Here is a 16,424-nt window from a genome sequence, read left to right as displayed (position 1 = left end):
AGGAGGAGGTGGCTTGATAAAGAAAGCACCCTGAAAAATAATGACATTTTAACAATGAAGCATTTGTTTCATTTGTGTTTAAATTACATTGCTTTCTAGAAAAGGAATCTGTGCAGAACAGCACACACATTGTGGAGAGTATAGGTATATACAGACTAATTTTATGCATATGTAAAATTTCTATGGGTGTATGTATATGTATGTATGTGTATGTACATATATACACATATAGATGCTCAAATATCTTATGGTCTACTCATATATAGGATAAACATCTTAGCTATACTTAAATATAAAACCATGGATTCAAACCTGTTATGTAGTACAATTATCCAAACAGAATTAAATGAAACTAGTAACCATAATAATGTTTATTATCAGATACACCAACAGGAAAACAAAGGTTGCATAATTTTTAAAGGTTCTTAGTGTTTCCTGATTTCCAGGAGGGAAACCGATCCCAGTTTCTGGGTAACATTGGCTCCCGAGCGCTCTCCTGGCTCTGACCCGTTTGGGGCTGGCCATGAGCTTCTGCTGCTCTCTTGCTCTTGACGTTTGCCTGAAATGAACTACTGTTCCTTCCTGACTTCTAGCTTCTGTGCACTTCCGGAGTCAACAAGTTCTGTGCCGGATTCCAACACTGCCCTTGATTTTCCCAGTCCTGATTAATCACACCATTCCCACAATCCAGAAATGCACGAGCCAGTGAATCAGCAGCAGAGTGTCCTAGAATAGCCGCACAAAGGATCTACTCGGAATCCCCATTCTCTCTTGGGGTGTCCTCAGGTGTGTGTTACAAGGATACAAATGAGTGGGGTTGCCGTACAGGAAGAGGCAGCGCTGACATTACTAGATCATCCTGGAGATGTCAGAAAATTTTAAAATAAAAGAAAATCTCCAAATCCCCCAGTCTTCCTGTAGTATAAACCAATGAGGGGAAAAAAAAAGTTGGGGGGAAGACTCTTAAAAACATCATGAAAAAAAGATAGATAAATATTAAGATGTATTTCTATGTGGGCAAGAATCTAGGAAGAAAATAGTGTTTAAAATTTGAATATAATCAGCTCTTACAGTAAAGAAGCAAAGAATTAATATATAAATTTCCAGGACATGAAACTCAAGAATTACTGGGTTCAAACAGTGACAGAGACTACCCTTTGCCCTTCAATGTTTATTTTCCACGTCTTTATTTACTGCAGAAATCCTGCAGGTTCCAGCTGGCCACATGTCACTCCAACTAGTCAGCATATTTCCCAGTCTCCCTTAGAGCTCCTCTGGCCATGTTACAAAGAACTGGTCACAGGGATGACAGTCACAGTGATGTGTGTAATTTCTGGGTCACACCCTTCGAGGGAGTGCTTGCCCTCCACTTTGTCTCCCACCTTCCATCCCCGCCAGGGCCAGAATGTGAAAGGGGTACTAGCAAGCCAGCCTCAACCACACGGATGAGGATAACACTACCGTTCTGGTTGCCACCTTTTCTGCACATTGGAACCACCTGGAGAAACGATGTGAATACTGATGATGGCTGGCTCTCACCCCCCTTGGCTCTGATTTAACTGGGGATGTGAAGCAATAAGATGGAAGGAATCAAGGTCTCTGAATGACTTGATGTGGCTGAGCTTCTTACTCCCCTGGAACACCGCTGGGCAACAGTATCAAAAATAAATAAATAAATAAATAATAACCGGAGCTCCAAATAGGATGCAAAAAAAAAAAAAAAAAAGGCCATGTTGAGCACATACAGCTTTCCGATTCACAAACAATTCTCCTCTATTGTTTAAACTATTTTTATTTGGCGTCAGTTAAAGCAGCTGAACAAATATCCCTATAAATTTAGACAATAAACACAAAAATTCTGGCTTTCGGGAGAAAGAATATGTAAGTACAGGCTAAACAATTTTTTTTTTCCTGAATAAAAAAACTAAAACATATCTGTAGCAACACACACACACACACACACACACAAACACACACGCACACACAAGTGCAGTTTAAGCAGAATCCAAGGAACTCATGGCTAAGATAGAGAAGATTTTAAAGAAAAACTACAAATATTAAGCGTATTCAATTTGACAAGACAAAGAGAGAAAATATATAAAAGTTGGCCAATTTGTTAATGATTTGCATAAGCCAATGAGCTCTTGAATCAAAACGTGATGTTTTTAGGACGCAGCTAAATAAGGACTGATTTATCTTATAGGTCCATTTTTGACAGAACACAGATGAGACTGCTTTATTAAGAAATGGTCTCTTATTTTCTTACTGTTCCACTCTCAACCTGTAAAATTCCATTTCAAGGTCCAAAGTGGCTGCTCCATCACCTGACATTACATCCTGATACCAGACAGGGAGAAGAGATAAAGGGGAGGTGGGAAAGAGTGCACACTCCTTCAGTAAAAGAGCACACTTTAGAAACTACCCATGCTGAGCAGGGGGTGTAGCCAGTAGTAAAACACTTGCCTTGCATGTGTGAGGATCTGGATTCAATCCCCAGAACCATGGGGGGTGGGGGAGACAAAAAAAAAGTCTTAAATTGTACAATTATATATAGAGCTAAATTTTTTTACCACTATAGAAGAAAAGAACAATGGGTATTTAAGTCTTGGCCAAAAACTTCATTATTAAGAGGTACAAGAAAAACTGAGATAAAGTTAAATATAAACGAGATATTCAAAATAGACTGTAAAAATATAAAACATATAAATACATTTCTACATAAAATATAAAGATATATTAAAGTTACACAAAGTCAAGTATGACATGGAATGTGTGGGTGAGAGATTAACATTTAGGTGAATTAATAGAGTGTCATAATGCCTTTCCAAAGATCTTACCCTCACGCTACTGATAAAAAAACAAAGCTTTGACATGGGAGATGTCATTTCTGGAATCCTAAGATCTCTTTCTTTGGGGCCACAGTCGTGAATAAGAACAGGCTGGAATTCAAAGGCGCATGAAACAAGGCCAAGCAAGGCATTAAAGGAAACATCAACATTTCTTGCATAATCTCAAAAAATGTGTCACCATCTACAAAGCTTCTCCTACTGGCAAGAAGACAACTTAAATATATAATTGAAACAGCAAAAGTGGCAACGCAAAGTCAAACAGATATCAACCCTATTTGACTGTCTCAGGGAAAGAGTTTTAAAATGAATAAAAATATTTACCCATCCCAATTCCAAATTACAATATTTTTGCTATACACCCAATGAATGAAGACTTTTATATCAGTATTCTAAATTTAACCAGCTGGAGTCATTTCTTAAGTATTATACAATTTAACCTTTTCAAATGAAGAGCTTGCCTTTTAATGGAAAATATGTATTTCGCATTAATGAGAGAACACAATGTCCTTGGCTTAGATATTCTCCATCAAAATAGGTCCTTTTTTGTACTCTATGTTTAGCTATATGGTAAGGCTAAAAGACAACAAATTTATTCAAGGAATCGATGTCTAAAATCATTTATACTACCTAAAATTTTTTTGAATTCATAACCTCAATTTAAATTTTCAGTCTTCCTTTAATTACAATCATTGAGTTCTTGCATCAAAAGCAATAGTTCATGAAAATGAGAGAAAACTTAGAAAAAATATTTTTATTACATATATCAGGAGTCAAATGATTATGCTCAGTACCATGGGAAAAGTGACCCAACCACACTTTTAAGCAATAAAAAAACATCTCCTCAGGGATGTTTTTCCTGGAACTTTTGATTGTTCAAAGAAACTGTAATGCATAAATCAAAGAAGGTCTTGATCTTAATACAGTTAATAATCCAATTCTAATAGGTTAAAATTTAAATAAATTTAATCAATATTTTAATCAAAATAATAAAAATCCATCTATTTTGAAAATTAAATTACAAGTAAGATTTGTTAAGAATTCATGCAAACAAAAACTATTTTAGTTCAAACTAATATTCTTGAAACACAATTTTATTTGGTATTAACATCAGGTACAGAGAAAAAGAAGATTTAAATATGTAATCACATCAAAATGTTGTCAAATCCATGCTTCTTCAAGTGTGTACAGTGATGGATGTGTGCATAAAATGCAAAACGGCAGCTCTTTAAAATTGGCACTGTGGCTCAAAAAATAACTGTTATTATTTCCAAGATCTGAACCTAGTCATAATACATTTACTACACCAGGAGTGCTCCGTTCTGTATTTTGACTCCTAAATATATATGCTGCATTTAAGTCACATTTTTTAAAAGAATAATTGAACAGAGTGTCATATATCCAATCTCAGGTGTCCATGTTCAGTTCCCTTTTCTATTCTTGAACATACAATGTCCCAAATCTGTGCTATTCTCTTCAGGGCACCTTACTCTCGGCAAGAACACACAACACAACAAAAACAAAACAGGACACCAAAGTGAGTTGACTTCATAGGGAAGTACAGCCATCAGGTAGAAACCTAACACTTCCCTCTCCCTTAACCTCCATCTTCCCCAAAGTGGCCCTTGGCAGCATGCCTCCCTGACTCCAAGACTAAGCCCTCCCCTGCACTCCAAAAAGCCCCTCTGACCACCCCAGGACCTTTCCCTATTAAACCCTCCCTATTAAACCCAATGAGCTAGGGTTAGGGTTAGGGTTAAGGTTAGGGTAGGTGAATACTAAGCAGATCTGAACAAGTGCCAGGCCCATTCTGAGGTTAAAGAAACAAAGGAGAGGAGATAGACTTGTGTCTGGAGAGAAGAGAAAAGGAGGAAGTGTTCACTACCTATGGAGACTTAACCAACAGAAGCTGGTTTGTATTTCAGGCCAGCCCTGTGAGATATTACTGTGTGTGTTTTTCAAATATGCAGCCTAGGCATAAAAAGACTATGTTAAGTTTGCCCAAAGAGACATAATTCTTAAGTTTCAGGGTGAGGATTTGGACCTAGGACTCCCTAACCCATGGTCTGGGCCATGCACTTCACCTCATTGTGCAGGGTGGAGGCGGAGTCCTACATGAGTGTTCACAAGGTATAGACTGGAGAAGCAGCACAACTTTAAAAACACACAAGAGACAGCTTGCTCATTCTTACTGTCTGCAATGAAGCTTTTTGTGAGTATGTTCCATAGCAGGATGGCTTGGTAAATTCTGCCAAATGCCTACCCACCTACCAGTGTCAGAGAGGACCTTGCCATGACTTTCCTGAAGATGCTGTTCACTTGCCATGTGCCACTTTCCCTTGTAGCTGACTTAGCTTCCTTACCCTTGCTATCCTAATGTTCCTTAAACATCTTGGACAAAATCATCCCCTTATGCTCCTAACCATTTCTCTCCTTGTATTTACCACCAAACTCCATCATTCTCTCCATCTTCCATCATGAATCGACTCCTTCCAGCATTCCAGCTTCTGTTTACACTACAGAAGTGAAAACCTCAAGGCCATTCCTAACTGCCCAATTCAACATCTCTTTAGTCTTCACACCACCTGATCTTCCAGAATTCCGGAAGTTCTTTTGGAGACTAAACCTGTCCTTGGCTTGCATAATACCATTCTCTCCTGGTTCTTTATTTCATCCTTTGACAGCTCAAAGTCATTGGCGACCTCTATACTTCCTCTCATCTTGACATATTGACTCTCCATCATCATACTTCGGTAGGTTGGTTCCCCATGTGCCGATGGTGGCTTCAACATATGTGATTAATTTCCAGATCTCTAACTTCTGCCCCAAATTCTTTCCTAAGTTTCACATTCCTATCTTCAAAAATCATAGCAAAATTGGCAGCTCGGATCACCATGTCCAAAACCAATATGATTTCCTCTTCCCAACGCTATTCAGTCCCTTGCATTCCCCTTCTCAATAAATGGCACTCACCACCTATTATTCAAACATGGAGACTAGGGACATCCTACATTCTACTTAAACCTCCACTTCCTGGTGAACACAAAATACTAAAGGTTCTACCCTAGAAAAGCCTGGTAGCTCTTGGGTGTTTGGTTTCTATGGTTTGATCTTGTTGTGGTATTAATTTTTATATTTGCTTTTTGTTTTCTTGATTTCTTCTACCTTAGATCAGACATTCTGCATTTCTTTTTTTGGTGGTGGTGGGAGAGCGAGGTTGTCCCAGGATGAATCCAGGGACATTCAACAACTGAACCAAATCCCCAGTCCTATTTTTTGTATTTTATTTAGAGACAGGGTCTCACTGAGTTCCTTAGCATCTCACTTTGGTTGAGGCTGGCTTTGAACTTGCGATCCTCCTGCCTCAGACTCCCAAGCCACTGGGATTACAGGCCTGCACCACCACACCCAGCTGACATTCCACATTTCTTACCTGAACCAGTGGCAGAAACTCCTCATGAGTAACTAGATTCCAGTCTTTGTTCCTCAACCCTGTGGACAGAATTTTTTTTAGGAAACAAATCTAATATCAATAGAGACTATTCTTATATCAATGTCATCATATTATGCTAAAATATAATTATGTAGATGAAATCAAGACTAAACACACATCCCTCTGAACAGGGAATGGGCTCTTGCTCTATGATTAATACTCCAAAAATCAGAATTAAGAAAGAACCCCATTTAGTTCATGGTTCATTCGCTACAAAAGAAAAGTCAGTTCATTCTGCAAGCAGCTTCCTGATGTCATCCTTCTTGTACACATATTCAGACTAATGACTAGGAAACAAAGAACCCAGGCAAGTCAGCCAGTAACGCTGAGGCAGGGTGATCCAATGAGAGCAATCGTGGAACTTGGTGGGGGAAGAGGGCAGGTCTGCGGACCCTGAGAGCAGGAGCTCCTGGGTCCTGCACAAGCGAGGCTATGTTTATGTTTCGTGCAGTTTCTAGGATTCCTGGCTTGTGCTCACCCTTAGTAAACAGGAACAACTTTTGAAGGTTATAGCCTGTCCCAAGTTAGGAAGGGCAAGGAGAAGGCTTCTCTGTATGCTGTGTGGACTGCTAGAGAAACCTGTGTGAGGAGGCCAGGGAGGTGGGGAAGCAGTAAGCCAGGAGAGGGATCCAAGGAGAAACTCAGCCACACAGATTCAGGAAATCTTGGCCTGGCAAATTCTTCCCAGGGGAGACCCCTGTTCAGTGCCAACTGTGGCGGTCTCAGACCTGCTTATTATTGAAAGAGCCAGTGTCCCCTCACAGTTGATTCCCCATTACCTAGAGGAGAAGTCAGAATTCTCAAGAATGGAACTTTTCTCAAGCTGGACTGAACTTACTTGGTCTCCTACCAATACCCCCAAACACAGGACTTTTTATGTCCAGTCATGAAGACCGTTTCAGCAGCCCAGGATGCCAAGCTCTGCCATAACAATGTCACACTGCACATGCTGCTGGGGGACAGGCAATTCTCCTTCCAATTTAGCACACTCCTCCTCATCCCTTGCTGGGTCAGCTCATGGTCACCTCTCCCTCACTCCTAGTCTTGGGGACTCCTATAATGCTCCCATGTCCCTTTGCTTATGACTCTGATATTGCACTTGCCACTCAGCATCATGGTTATCTATGCACTTTTCTTTTTTCCTCCAACAAATCATGCACTTACTATGGATAAAACCAAGCCTAACTCCTCTTGGCATCCCCAGTACCTAACAACAACCTGTAACTGTCTCCTCGGCTGCTATAACAAAATACCACAAACTGAGGACCTAAATGGAAACTTATTTCCTCACATTTCTGAAGGCTAGATGTTCAAGATCAAGGTGTTGTCAACAGATTTGGTTTCTGCTGAGGCCTTCTTCCTTGTCTTGCAAATGGCCAGTGTGTGTGTGTGTGTGTGTGTGTGTGTGTGTGTGTGCGCGCGCGCGCGCGCGCGCGCACACGTCCTTCCATGGGCTTGCTTCTATGAGCCTCTGGCGTTTCTCTGTGTCCCCAAATTCTCTTCTTTGAAGAATCTAGTCACACTGGATTAGGGTTCACCGGAAGAGCCTCATTTTAACTTAATTACCCCTTTAAAAGCTCTATCTACAAATTCAGTTCCATTCTTAAGTACTGGCAGTGAGGACTTCAACAAATGAATCCTGGGAAGAGAAAGACAATTCAGACCTTAGGCACAATGTGTTGAATCAATTCATATTTGCCTGGAAGACTCAGGTCATGACTGAAAGAGGTTGTTTTCAGATTCATTCAAACTCAGCTTTGTTTGCTTTTGCTTTGTTTGCCTGTTTGTTTGTTTTCATGAGCACCTGTTATTTACAGAGCACCATGTTCAAGCCAAGAAAAGCTCACATAGGAAATAAACTCACAATCCCTGTTCAATGGGAACTGTTCACTGGGAATTTGCCATTGAGATAAGTGGTTTTTCTCACTGCTTTTGCAAAAGCACAAATCTAAAGAAAGTGGGCTGTGCCTGGAAGAAGCCAAGGTGGGCAACCCACAGTCATAAAATTCTGCTCCCCTGGCCGCCTGAAAGAACACCATGTGAAAGAGCTAAGAGACTTGTAATCCCAGTGACTCAGGAGGCTGAGACAGGAGGAATGTAAGTTCCAAACCAGCCTCAATAACTTAGCGAGGACCTGAGCAACTTAGTGGCACCCTGTCTCAAAATAAAAAACAAAAAGTGTCTGGAGATGTAGCTTAGTGGTAAAGCACCCTAGGTTCAATATCTAGTACCAAAAAATAAAAAAAAAGAAAGAGCCGAGACACTATGTGCTAAGCCAAATCACATAGCAAATATGCAAATTCTTATTGTAAACCATAAGGCACCAAATTAACTTTGAAGATTATTACACAGAATATAGAGGGTTTTTTTTTTCACTGTCTTAAAGTCAATTAGCACATTAAAAAGAGTACCATGAAAAGGACTACATTGACAGAACAGAAATACAAGAAAGACTTGGTAACATAGAGAAGCATAGAGGAAAATATACAGAGAAAATTATACCTAATGACCCTTCAAACCTGACTCTTTCTAACTGTAGTATCAGAGGAAATAACAGGAACTGCTTAAGGGACTTCTTAGGAGCCAGACCCTGGGCTGAAGACACAGCATGTGCCACCAACCTGGAGAAATGCTATTTCCCCTTTTTACAGATGAAGAAAAAGAGGCCTGAGAGGTTTAGGAATGTCTTGTGTTACACAATAAACTGAAGACAGGACTCAAATTCTAGAAAAATCTGAGGTCAATGCTTAGACAGATGACAAAGGTCAAAATGCTATATTTACAACAAGACTCACTATACGCCTATAATGTGAATAACCACGCCTTCTGGTACGCCACAAACAATCCCTGTTTGAATCTGTTTCCAGTATCATTAGTGACAACCCTCCCTTCCTCTCTCAGAAGTATAAAGGAGATAAAATATTAAATGGTTATTCTGCTTCAATGCCAGTGGCCCATGATGAAACTTGTCTACACAATTTTCCACTGAAAAATAAAAATTGGAGGATTCCTTGTTCAAAAAGCAGGGGGGAAAATACTAGAAAAGGTTTGGAAAGACAAAGCTTTTTTTCTTTCATGTATCTGCTCTGCTGGTGCCTCACTGTCCCACCTGATCTCATTTGCAAAATAAAAGCTAAAATCAGTAAGAATTTCAAGATGGCGGTAGCTGAGCCTTAAACCCTGAGCTCAAAGCCCCGTACCACTGCACAGAATGCACACCCATGAAGAGCCCTGAGTCTGCCCTTTCTCCGTCCACTCAAATGGGTCTGTGATCTTGGCATGCTGTGTCGCTGGACTGCAAACAGGAAGCAGGCCACAACTTACTATTGTCCACACTCCAGACAATAAATACTGGATATTAGGCCTATAAAATCATTTCTCTAGAAGAACTGTTTTATAGTATTTCTAATGCAACACAAAGATTCATTTCCCAAACAGAACAAGATATAAAAGTAAATTAAGTAAATATAATAGTAAATTGAGTCACTCTCTAGCATTTTATCGATAATCTCAAAAACAACTCATCCAGATAATGTAACCTACCCATGGTCTCAAGTGAAAATTCAAAACACCTGAGATGAAACAACAGTGCATTACAAAGTCTTTAATATCTCAATGCCTCATTGAAGACATGTTTCTGGTTTAAAGGCAGGTATAGGTCTCATTTGAAACTTTTTGTGGCACAAATTCAAACGTGCATGAGCAAAGCTTAAGAAACTTAAGACCAAATGGGGGCGAGGGGAAATTGAATGTTCAGGATGATTGAGGAACTATCCTTAAAAAACAGGGTTAGGAGGATGGAGGATGCGTCAATTCATTGATTCATTCCATCACTCAATAAGCATTTATTGATCAGCTACAGTGTTACAAGCGCTGCACATAATTCTGGGGAAGCACAGACAAGCAAAATATATATCCTGGTCCTCAAGGAGTGTGTAGTAGAATGAGACAAAGGGAAACAAATAAGTGCATCAACTACTTTGGCTTCCAGAAGAAGTAAATATGGAGTCCTGTGGTAAAATAGGGAGTAGTAATATGGGGTAGAGAAGTAGACACAAAGCAGGGAACAATGCAGAAGGAGAAAATTGAGCCTTGAAAGCCCAGTAGGAATCACCAGGTACAGAAGAAAGAACAAAGGCCGAGGCCTGAGAAAACATGGCACATCATGGGAAGGGCAAGCCATTCTGAATGAGGACAGCCACCTTAAAGCACAGAGCTTTAGTCAAACAATAAGTGTGTGCCTGGGTGCTTGGGCAGCAACTAGAAAAAAAGATGCATGTGGAATGATACCATGGTACAGAGATAAGAGTGCTGAGCATAGGTCCTTTGGGGGATGAAGTAGGAGAAAAAGCACTTTATTTATTTATTTATTTATTTATTTATTTATTTATTTATTTTTGTGGTGCTGGGCATTGAACCCAGGGCTTTGTGGATTTGAGGCAAGCACTCTACCAATGAACTATATCCCTGGCTCCAAAAGCCCTTTTTAAAAAGGCCAAAAAAGGTAGAATTGAGGAAACAGGACTCAAAGGTATTTAAGATCTTAGTAATAAATTTTCCCTCTGGTTCTATAATCTGTTTTTCTTTTTTTTGGGGGGGAGCCGGTGGAGGGGGACCAGAGATTGAACTCAGGGGCACTAGACCACTGAGCTACATACCCAACCCTATTTTATATTTTATTTAGAGACAGGGTCTCACTGAGTTGCTTAGCCTCTTACTGTTGCTGAGGCTGGCTTTGAACTCGCAATCCTTCTGTCTTAGCCTCCAGAACCTAGATGTGCACCACCAGCCAGGTGGTTCTATGATCTTTTTAAAAATTTTTTTTCAAGATTTTTTCTTTTGGTGGGGTGCTGGGGACTGACCCCAGGGCTTTGTGCATGTGAGGAAAGCACTCTACCAACTGATCTATGTCCCCAGCCCACTATGATCTTTTAATCAAAGGAAATAATGCCATTTGTGTCGCTCATTCATGGACCCATAGTAAAAATTTGTTGTTAGAACTAAAAATGTGTTTTCCATCTCTTCTTCCTCTTCCTAATAAAGTCACACTTTATCCACATCAGTATGGCTTAAGGCAATCACAGAAATCCAAACCAATGGTTAATCAAATATTTAGATTTGACTTAAGAACACACTATCAATTCACTGCAACATATTTGCTGCTCAATTTGTTTAATACTATGGTTGATTTTTTTTTAAATAATTTTAATTGTCTCTGTTTCTGCTCATTCCCTTAGAATAGGCTTCTAGAAGATAAATTATCAAGCCAAAGAGTGTGAATATTTTTAAGCTCTTGGTACATGACAGTGTAGTCTGATATGAAAACTAGATTGATTACATCAACTACAGGTGACCAAGTAAATTCATAAGGGATTAAAGTTGCTATAATAACTCCTAAAAGAGAAAACTGAATATAATAATTTAAAATAGATTTTTGGCTTTTAATAACCAGTCATGACCAAAAATAAAGACAGAGTAACCCTTTTTTTAGGTAACATTCAGGTCAATAAGTGCATTTGTGTATGTAAACATACATAAGCACAAATACTGGGTGAAGTAGAAGAGTTCATAATTTCTAAATAAGATTAAAAACAGTGAAATCATAATATAATCTCCTACATGTAAAAAGGAAAATACAATTTATTTTAGACTTCCCATACTATTTTACCTTGTTGTCTATATAGGAATAATAAGTTTTCAATTGTAATAATCAGATGTTCAGATGAGAGGAAAAACTGATAAAGATCAACAAATCACTTTTTAAGGTAGATTATGTTAGTAGTGTATTTCTCCAGCTTAGCATTCTGCAGGGTACTTTTTCCAGCTATTTTCAAAAAGCAATACCTCTTTAAGAAATGACTCAAATTCTTCAAAAGTCAAAGGACTTTGTCACCCACAAAGTACCATGAAAGCCAAATCTGAAGCTACTAAAAGTTAAATCTCCTTAAAAAACTCTTTTCACAGTCACTATGGGAAAGAAGTGTAAAATCATCCTATGTATCACCAATTGCCAGGATATTCTCAAATACCTGAACCATTGCAAATAATAGGACTGAACTATACTGATTTTGAGAAATCAAGCAGTAGCCAACCTGTGCATTTTACATCATTTGAGACATCCTTCTTTCCTTCTTGACTCAGCCAAGAAGTGAATTTCCTCTATGGGGACTGTAAGCAGAAACTTTACAGATTTCATACAACTGGGCAGGAAGTTTAGCACTTGAAATATTTCCCTTCAGACAGGAGGGGTATGGAACAGAGTGAAAGAAGTGGAAGTTTAGAGGATTTGAGTTGAGATTGCAAAGCTTCTTTAAATGATGCTGTCGCTGGCATCTGGGTGGACAGGAGCCAATCTTCAAATTCTTTGTCTTGTCAGCAGTGAACAGGAAAAAATGTACTGCTTGAGTGATGTCTCAGAAGTTGCTTTCACTAAATTTTGCCCCTCCTGCCCTAAAATGAATGAAATATTTTCAAAGCACACTTCCAGTGAGTCAAATTGAAACCTGCAAACCAAGTTCGTGCCCAGTTCTACGAAATCCTGAAGTTGTTAGACGCGAGTTTTATTACACCACTCTCATGGTCTCATGTGCATAGCAACAGAGCAGAGGATAGATTTAAACCAGGAGGAAGGAGACTGTAGGACTAAGGACGGGGGAGCGCACATGTGGCTTTAATATCCAACAGCTGCGATAGAATGGTAACCCCCCCACACCCCCCGCCAACCCCCGCTGCTCCTTCTGTACCCGCCCCGCCAAGATGTTGCAAAGACTATAACTAAGGGGACTTCACTGCCAGGTTATCTGAGGAACTCCAGCTCCAGTAGATTCGAAGAATTTTTTAAAACTACATGTACCTGAATGCAGCAGCTTAGATTTTAATCACCAAGGCTTTATAACAAAACCTCCAGGGTTAGGAGACCGAGGGAAGGGGTGTGGGGGGGGGGGGGGTCACACTGCAAACTGATCAAACTACGATGGAGGAAATAAAAAGTGAGGGAAGATCAGGCAGCCAGGATTTCCCGCTCAGGACGCCTTCCTTTAGAGCTTAACTTTTCCAATTCTCAGCTCTCCAAGGCCCTGGTCACTCAGTGGGACTCTAACCATTGACAAATCCCTGCAGCGGATCATCGCGACCGCGAACTCCGCGTCCCAGCGCGGATCGGATGCCCCCACCGGTCCCTGAGTGCCCACAGAGACAATGCCGCGGACGCTCCAGCACCCACTCCCCCTCGCCGCCCCGCGGTCCCCCTGCGTCGCAGCGCTGGGACACTCACCGACACTAGGAACTCCAGGGTGCCCACGTAGTCCCGCTCGGTCTTCTGCAGCTCGCTGAGTACGCAAACGCGCAGCCGAAGCTGCTTCTCCATGTCCTTGGCGCTCTCAGCGCGGCCGTCCCCTCGGCTCTCCTCGCTCATGGTGGGCGGTGGGACGCGGGGCTGGCCGGCCGTGCTGCGCGCTGCCCCGCGCGCTTCTGCTGCTCTGCTCCCCGCGGCTCCAGAGGAAAGTTGCCGCCTCGGCAAAGTCCGAGGAGGGACGGACGACTTTACATGCTGTGATGAGGATGGGGAGGTGGGAGAGGAGGGCACTCAGACTGGAACTCCCGCGCGACAGGCGCGGGGCTCTGCACAGGAAACTCCCGGGAGAGCAAGCTCGCTCTGAGCGCCCAGCCCCGCTGCTCCGGCCTCACGCGGCCTGAGCCCGAGTGTAGGCGGCTCCTGCAGCCACAGCGGTGTCTTGGACATTCATCAAATGCTTTCTATCCATGTGACTCCGACCCTTTACCCTTGGCCAAATCTCAGGAAAAAGGAAACACAACCCTGGGGAAGTGTGTCGTGCCAGCTAACTAACACACACACACACACACACACACACACACACACACACACACACACACACACACTGTCTCTCTCTCTCTCAGCACTTGAGATGGAACTAATTGGAGGTTCCCAAACCTAAGAGGACACACTCCAAGACAGCTCCAGGGTTGCTCCTGAGACTCCCGCCTATTGTTAGGCTTTAATGTGTTTTGCACAAATCCTGAAAGCAAAGAAACAAGTCCCCGGCGGTTACATAACTTGATGGGAACAAAAACAACCCCGGTATTGACCCTCCCATCTTTGAAAAGAAACACATTGATTTCTGGTTTTATTCAGGCACAAAACAGGTTTGCATTTAAAAACCCCCAACTGAGAATATTTCACAGAACAGACACCCTCCTGTCTGCACTTGGAAAGTCAATTAGCATAATAAATGAGGATGCTATAGGAAAGTGACAGCCCCTACCCATTCAATAAACTCCAGATACAATAAGCATCACCCTTGCAGCGGGTGTTTAGACATCTTTGCATGTCTATAACTTTTCTTCAACGTCCGCATAGTATGTAAATTCGTGGAGAGGCAGAATCTTTGTGCTAGTTTTGTTTCTAAGAGCTGCTGTGATTTAAAAAGGTAAAACTGTTACTGAATGCTCATGGAAAAGAGACAAAGAAGGAAAGAGAGAGATTATCTTAGGTTTGAGGATAGAAACAGAGCATTCTGATTTTAAGGTTTAAATTCATTGCCTTTTCTCACTTGGAAATAGAGTCAAGACCTCCCAGAGCTGATTTCTTCTAATGAATGTAGCAAACAAAATAATCCATATATATTTTCATCTAGATGTTAACCACATATTTTTCAGAATCATTTTTTTTCTATTTAAAACAACTTTAAACAGTCCACACACAACTAATGACATCTAAATAAGTTTATTTAGATGAGTGAATGGTTTTGATGCAAGAAAGGGGCATATTAATTTGTTCCCATAGTTGAAAACACTTGTGAAACTCTAAAAAAAAAGATTTTTTCCTCAGTATTTACATTAAAATCAACATCAGTTTGATGATGATGTCTTTTCAGAGCATGATTTTAGGCTACAATAAGTAATGAGACAGAGAGGAATTGTACTTTCTTGAAGGAAAGATGAAGTTTTGAATGATGTGTGTGGAGCTGATGAAAAAGATGCAGATTTTCCTCTTTCTTTTGCATATGGCTAAAGAGATAGCTGAGAGCAGAGAACAAATAATGTAAAAAGCTTTACACCCTGTGGAGGAAGAATGGAGAGCAAGGCACATTCAAGAGCAGACCTCACAGCACCTGGTAAACAATAAACAAAAGAAAAGGAAGAACTAGGAATCACACATCCAGTGGTGAATGGAAAGCTCAAACCTAACCTGCCTCTCCATGGACTACAGACAGCAAGGAATGAATGCATCTTTTCCTCTTTAGGTCTCCACCCTTCCTCAATGAAAAAAATAAATAAATAAATAAGTTACCTAGAGCTTTTCATTAGAAACTTTAGATAATCCAGAGTAAATTTATCTAGAGCTTTCCATCAGGAACTCTAGATAAAAGAGAATCCTCTTAAAATTATCCCCAAACAGAAAAGTGCTTATGCAATTTCCTTTTAACAACAACTTTAGTCCCTAAGCAACCCACTCAAACTGCTGTCTCCCCTTTGCAAACTATGTACTTGATTGTGAATCACCCCTGAAGTTTAACCCATCCAAAACATTTGCCTTGGCTTCACCAACATGCCTCCAAGACCTTGTGAAGAATGTAGTGTTAAGGCACCAGGACTACAGATGCACTTACTTCTAGGCAAAATTTCTCAAAGTGGACCATAGACCATTGCATTACAAAACTTAAGCTCTCCTTAAAGTCGAATATTCCTGGGCTCCTCCCCCAAAATGTATTGAAAAAAGTATCTCAGAAATACACTTTAATGTCTTTTTAAAAAGCTCTCAGATATTCTTAGGCTCACTAACATATGAGAACCACCATGTGAGGACTTAACAACAGACTCGGAGAGAGTCATAAGTAAGTAACTATATTAAAGGCAAGGGGCAATGAATGCTTTGCCAAAAAAAAAAAATGCAATGGAAGATTAATTAATTAATTTTTAAAAATTTTAAAAGTACAATGGAAGTTCAAAGATACTCATTTATTTGTGCAAATTCAAATTTTTCTCAGAAGTGCCTGTGTATATTACATTTACAATTTCTGACCATTTTTCTGCTCCTCAGTCTGCTCCTCAATATCATCTATAAT

The 16,424-nt window shown here is 40.5% G+C and overlaps 1 protein-coding gene across 2 annotated transcripts in view; it reads right to left on the bottom strand.

The window, feature by feature from the left end:
- Prex2 (phosphatidylinositol-3,4,5-trisphosphate dependent Rac exchange factor 2) overlaps positions 1–14,024 on the bottom strand; it is a 277,724-nt gene extending 263,700 nt beyond the window's left edge. For both annotated transcript variants that reach the window (XM_077800682.1, XM_026407761.2), the window contains exon 1: positions 13,613–14,024. In XM_077800682.1, the coding sequence (XP_077656808.1) occupies positions 13,613–13,753 (141 nt within the window). In that variant the 5' untranslated portion in view covers positions 13,754–14,024. The remainder of the gene's footprint in view (positions 1–13,612) is intronic.
- Positions 14,025–16,424: the final 2,400 nt, after the last annotated feature.

The sequence above is a fragment of the Urocitellus parryii genome, chromosome 7, assembly GCF_045843805.1.
Source record: "Urocitellus parryii isolate mUroPar1 chromosome 7, mUroPar1.hap1, whole genome shotgun sequence".
Lineage (NCBI taxonomy): Eukaryota > Metazoa > Chordata > Mammalia > Rodentia > Sciuridae > Urocitellus > Urocitellus parryii.
Note: the sequence above shows the minus strand (reverse complement) of the source record. Positions and strands in the feature narration are given on the sequence as shown.